Source organism: Propithecus coquereli, unplaced genomic scaffold, assembly GCF_000956105.1.
Source record: "Propithecus coquereli isolate 6110/MARCELLA unplaced genomic scaffold, Pcoq_1.0 Scaffold181, whole genome shotgun sequence".
NCBI classification, from domain to species: Eukaryota; Metazoa; Chordata; class Mammalia; order Primates; family Indriidae; genus Propithecus; species Propithecus coquereli.
The window spans coordinates 1,977,357-1,983,882 of NW_012142857.1; the positions used below are offsets into that span (position 1 = coordinate 1,977,357).

Here is a 6,526-nt window from a genome sequence, read left to right on the forward strand (position 1 = left end):
CACCACACCCAACTAAGTTTTTAAAATTTTTTTAGTAGAGACAGGGTCTTGCTATGTTGCCCAGGCTGGTCTTGAACTCCTGGCCCCAAGCAGTCCTCCTGCCTTGGCCTCCCAAACTGCTGAGATTACAGGCATGAGCCGCTACACCTGGCATGAGTTTTTTGTTTGTTTGTTTGCTTGCTTGTTTTGTTTTGTTTTAATGTGAGTTTTTCAGAACTTTGAGGCCTGAGATGAAGATGGGCTTCTCCAAACAAGGTCTGCGGTTACTTTCTGCCCGGTGTCTGGTGGCACTACCAACCCAGAACTACTTAAACTAAATTCTTAGATTGAGGTGGTTGTTGTTTTGGGGCTTTTCTTTTTTTAAACAATCGAGGTAGTATAAATTCTTGCTTCAACACTACATGAGGGTCAGCTTGTCACCAATTTTCTAAATAGGTATCTCTTCCCCTGCAACACAGACATGTGACCCAACACCAAGGCCAACAGATAACTGTCTTGGCTTTCCTCTCACAGGAACAGGTTTACTTCTAGCTTGTCTTTACCATAAAGATGTCATCCTATGGGTTATACACGGGATCTCCTTTTAGGCTCCCATCTTAGGCAGGCCTTTATTGCCTCCCCTACTATCCTAAGAAGGTTCAGCAACAGCCTTCAGGGTGAAAGCCGCCTCAGTACTTCACCTACTTCATGGGTTCCCCCTTTCACTTAGGTTCTAGCCTCTGAGATTTCCTTAACTTTTTGCCACGTCCTTTGATGTTTAATTTCTGCTTTCTTAAAAACATTTTATCCAGGATTCTTAGTCGTTTTCAGCAGGAGAGGTAGTCAGGATGCCTAGTCTACCAAGTACTAGGAGCAGAAGTGCTCCATAAAAAGTTTCTTTACAAGTCTATAGGTAATTCTGAAATGGTTTCCTAATTAAGAGCCAAAACCCCTAGAAACATTGCTCACTGGAAGGTCTCCTGCTATCTTCCCATCGTTAGATCCAGTTGTCTAGCTTAACCCTCAGTCCAGTCTACCTCACACCAGCAACTGCCAGTGTCAACCCCTCCCGCAAGGCTGAGTGTCCCTGGTGTCCACACACCTCTCTGACCATTGCTGTTGCGGAAACAGGAATGCCAGTGTCCTGGCCATCCTCCTGATCACACAATACCTCAGACAAAAAGGAATGCACTGAATGAATATGGGCTTCCCGCTCGTCACTTACCTGGCGGGTTAAAGGCAACGATATCATCTAAGAGCTTAGACATTTCCTGCTCTAGGACTGCTAAGCTGATTTTTCCATTTTGTTCCATGGTGCTGAGAAATTGAACCATCTGATGAGTGAAAGCTCGGCATTTTGGAACTGCATCCTGACAAATAAAAAAAAAGGGTCATTCAAATGAATGCAAGCAAGGAGTGTTAACTGAGGATTCCCCAGGAGCATGGCAGTGAATGCTTGGGTAGGGAGCAGACAGGACAGATCAGGAAGCCACGTGAAGACCTAATCCCAGGTGGCTCAAGGGCCCTGTGTCTAGGGGTATGCAAATCTGTGGTAACATTTTCACTAGGACCCGTGTTCTCCCAAATTCTGGTAGAACACTCTTCCTTTTTGACTATATTAATAACAACATTAACTAAATACTAATTACTTGGGATTACAGGCGAGAGCCACCATGCCCAGTTCTCCCTGCTATTCTGCTGCCAGTGACATTCAGGTCATGAAACCAGTTGCTTGCTGCTGGCCCCCGATCCTTGTGACCTCTTGTCAACATGTAACACTGCTAGGAAGTAAAGGCTTACCAAAAGAGAGAATCAAACTAAAAGATCCACAAGGCCAAAATATGAGTGCACAATGATACACATTCTCCAACTTTATCTCCTGAGCAGTCACCAGGTTCAAGACTGTCCTCTGTAACACTTATACTACTACTTGCCCCCAAGAATACTCCCTGCCTTTTTAATCTACCCTCTCAACTTACAAGATGCTTCTGGCTGTCAGTAGGAATAGAAAGGCCTGCAGATACTTTTAGGAGCTTCACGATTAATTCAGCAGAAGATTCCTTTGCCAAGATGATGGATGGTGGGTAATGACTGCTGAAATAACCCAGCACACTCTGGTACGACACAATGTCCACAAGGTGCCACGAAAGTGAGCCTGTCTGTCCAAGGAGTCTAAGCAAAGGCGAATCCTAAAAATGAAACGCATATTCCTTCAGTTGAAGAATCTCCTTTTTCCCAGAAATATGTTTCCTACTCGTCGGCGGAATAACCACTAAGATGGTCTATGATAAGTACAGAACAGTTAAGATCTCAAGTTAGGAGCACCAGTGAAAGCAATAACCAAAGTATTGGCGAAAACGATTTATAAGTATTCAGAAATCAGTTTTTAAAGGAACGCTCTGTTCTGGTGGTACGCGCCAAAACTGACTTAATGAGATGTAAAATAAGATTGATTAACAATTAATTAATTAGTGTGGTTAATATATTAATCAATTAATCAGTGTGGTTCCTTTCTTAATTCACAATTAATTAATGAGCTAACCAAGAAAATCAGGCCTCTAGTTGAAGGCATATCTCATATACCAAGCATCTATTCACACTGATGAGAGGTGTTAGAGAAACGACTGAAAAACCACAATGTAGTAGGAAGTGAGGCTCTGAGGAACCTTGTCTTTATCACAAGCTCCACAAACTTACTGTTTGGTCTACTAGCTGAACTTCCTTTGCCAATAAAATCATCATAAAAAGGAGGCAGACAATCATGCTCTGGGTTTCTGGGTGAGGACTGGGATTCCAGGCATCAGAGAGCACACTGACCCAGTTGACTTCACAGAGTACAGACCCCAAAAATAAGAAACAGCTCTTGGGGCTTCCTCGTTCCACCTAAAAGGAAACGAACTAAAATCAGTGTTTTGCTTTGTGCTGTCTACGTATCTTGAAACGGTATATAAATCGATGTTTCATAAATTATATTTTAATAAACACCTTTTCCCAGATTATACATATCATTCATAATCCCACCTCTTGCAGATTTAGAATGAATATTTGTAATATATTTCTTTCCACACTCAGTGTGTACGTGCATTTTGCGCTTGTCTGGATTTCATTATCTATTCCAATAATTCTTAATAGGAGAGGACTGACTTTCCCTAACCCCAGCAAAGGTGGAGAATCACTGCCACAGTGAGTCGCTGTCACTCCAGGGGGTGAGTACATCAGAATCCTCAGATGTGCTGGGATAGGACAAAGTTGAGATCTACTAATCAGTAGTTCCCAAGCTAAAGTGCACATGAGAACCACCTAGAAGACCTATTAAAACACCAGAACCACCTGTAAGACCTATTGAAACATGGATTGCTGGGCCCACCCCTTGAGTTTTTAATTGCCCCAGTATGGGCTGGGAGCAGGAACGTTCAAGTTCCCAGGGAAAGCTGATGCTACTGTCCTTGGAACCACGAGACCTACTACACTAGTATATGTAATATTTATACTGTCTTTTTAATGTAATGTTGTATTATAAATGTCTCTACATTATTAGTATTTAGAATTTTTGATGAATGCATAATGCTTAAATTCTACATAAAATATATTAGAGATGGGGGCAAATGTACTATAAAGTATATAATAAACCTCAAAGATCCTTTATAAGCCTATTTCATTATTTCTAACTTGTATAAAATAAAACATGGCTAGTCACAGATTTTTCCTTTCAAAATGAAGATTAAATAGCTTTACTCTATTTATAAAATCACGGTCAATGGGATAAGGTGATGATTATATTATGCTAACCACTAATTCTCTTCCCTTTTAGAAAACGATTCTTCATCCTTCTGTATAATCTGTTTTCTATCCTGGCCCTCAACCACACACACAAAAGCGCACTTTATTACTCCAACAAGACACAAAGAATTAAAAGATTCCCAGGTTCTGAGTAGGTCAGGGCCATCTATCATTAGAATAAACCCCTGAAAATAGAGTCTACAGCAACCCTTAGCAGACTGTGCTACTATTTAATCTAGATAAGGTCACACCTCTTACTTAGTTAAAACTCTATCTTACAGCTCTGTAAACCAACTTTCTCTCATGTGTTCACAATGGTAATTAAGTATCTGCTTAATGCTGGCCTCATATACTAAGCCTAGCTATAAAATCATTCTTAAGCCTTGTATTTCTCTAAAACAACTGCTCTCAGCTTTCCTTAGAGCTTCGCTGACAAGAGCAGTGTGGGTGTAGTTTCATTAAAAGCATTAAAAGACTTGAGTACATTTTATTAACTATAATAAATAACTGTAGATCTGTATCAAAGTACTTAAATTGCCTTAATAATAAATGTGACATTAAGAATAAGCACAAATTAATTGATGACTATGAACAAATGAATTGAAACTAGCATTAAAAACCTAACATGAGATTATAAAGGGTTTTTTAAAATAGAAAAATGAAAACAGCTCCAAATGCCTGACTGGCATGTTAGATACACTACACTGCCTGCTTTTTGTAATTATTGCCTCTACTGAAAAGACTCATACACATTGATCAGCACTTTTTTCAGGTCATTTCAGGTCTTTACATGATTATGATACATCATAGGTTGTTACAATGCATTTTATCTCCTACAATCTAATTATTCACTTGCATAACTGCTAACAGAAACTAGGGCTTGAGCACCAATTTACATCTTGCTTTAATAGAACATTTAACAACAGGCAGTTCTAAGGACATAAACACCAACCAAGATTGAGCTTGACAAGTCATCAAACTATGCACTCACAAAACATTATCACTAAATTTAATCTAGGGGGTGACTGACATAACTAAAATCTTTCTCTGGGTTTTAAAAATGATCCTCTAGATATTTTCCAGTCATCTATTAACACAATGAAATGATTTCCACGGGATATTGCTTTCCAAGAGCAAGACTGAGGCAAAACAGGATGTGTGCACGGTCCACTTTGGCACACGCTGCCACTGTGCGTAATGACCACAGTGAACAGCCTGCTGCTTCGAAGCCAGATCTCTCCAGGCTGTGACACGGGGAGGGAAGGGCTTACTTTGAAGAAGGCCTCCATGAGCATCTGGTCCGGGTGCAGGTCCTTCCACTGGAGTTTCCGGTACGCGCTATGAAAAGCGTACAGAATGAACTCTGGCATTTTGGGTGCTGTACATGTCTCACAATAATGCATCAGGTGTAACCGAAGGGCTCCATCACCTGGCAACAGCCTATCTAAAATTTAAAAAGAAAGTACAGCTGAAGACCTTTGGTTTATCTTTTAAAAAAAAAAAAAACTAATACAAAACACAAATTTCAACTAAAAGTCTAAAATATAAGGTTCTCATTATTTACCCAACTTCCAAGATTTTCATGAGTGGGAGATGTGTGTGTGTGTGGCAGGCGGAACCACTGGTACCTAGACCATTCTTTATTTAATAATAAGAATGTTCTTTACTCACTTGGATAACGAGAATGAGCAGATGGTAGGTACATGGGAGATAGTAGAGGCAATCAGTTTTTCTTCAAAACTTCTAAATTTATGGCTTTTTAAACTCAAATACACTTCTACAGTCTGTTGCCCTCAGCATGTATTCAGTCTCGTGCATTTAGTGCTTCATTCATTTGGCACCTTGGAGGAATCTAATATTCCTCAAGAGGAAATGTTCCAGACATTTCTCAAAAGAAGACATACAAATGGCCAATAGGTACATGAAAAAAATGATCAGTGACACTAATCATTAGGGAAATGAAAACTGAAACCACAATGAGCTATCACCACACATCTATTAGAATGGCTTTTATCAAAAAGATGAAAGACAGCAAGAGTTGGAGAGGATGTGGAGAGATGAGAACATTGTTGCTGGGAATGTAAATTAGTACAGACGTTATGGAAAATGGTATGGAGGTTCCTCAAAAAACTAAAAACAGAACTACCCCACAATCCAGTAATCCCACTGCTGGGCATATACACCCAAAAGAACTGAAATCAATTATGCTGCAGGGATAACCACACTCCCACGTTCACCCCAGTATTATTCACAATAGCCGAGACATGGAAAAAACCTAAGTGTCCACCAATGGATAAATGAATAAAGAAAATGTGGCATATATACACACGGAATACTATTCGACCTTAAAGGAGGAGAAAATCCTGCCATTTTGAACAACATGGATGCATCTGGAGGACACTATGCTAAATGAAATAAGCCAGGCACAGAAAGACAAATACCACATGATCTCACTCATATGTGGAATCTAATAAAGTTGAACTCATGGAGTGGAGAGTAGAATGCCAGATACTAGAGGGTGGAGTAGAGTGGGAGAGGGAAAGGGAACGAGGAGTTGCTGATCAAAGGGTACAAAGTTGTAATTTGGGCTACGCCAGAGGCTGAGGCAGGATAGCTTGAGCCCAGGAGTTTGAGGCCAGCCTGGGCATAGCAAGACTCTGTCTCAAAAAAAAAAAAAAAAAAAGGGTACAAAGTTTCAGATACACAGGAGGAACAGGTCTTGAGATCTCCCATCCAAGCACTGACCAGTCGCAACCCTGCTTCACTT

At 40.3% G+C, this 6,526-nt stretch overlaps 1 protein-coding gene across 1 annotated transcript in view; it reads right to left on the minus strand.

Annotated features, from left to right (window-relative positions):
• The window catches only part of EPG5 (ectopic P-granules autophagy protein 5 homolog (C. elegans)), a 109,502-nt gene that overhangs the window by 14,390 nt on the left and 88,586 nt on the right, over positions 1-6,526 (minus strand). The window contains 4 exon segments of the mRNA XM_012642631.1: positions 1,205-1,349; positions 1,959-2,168; positions 2,677-2,862; positions 5,031-5,203. Of these exon segments, the coding sequence (XP_012498085.1) occupies positions 1,205-1,349; positions 1,959-2,168; positions 2,677-2,862; positions 5,031-5,203 (714 nt within the window).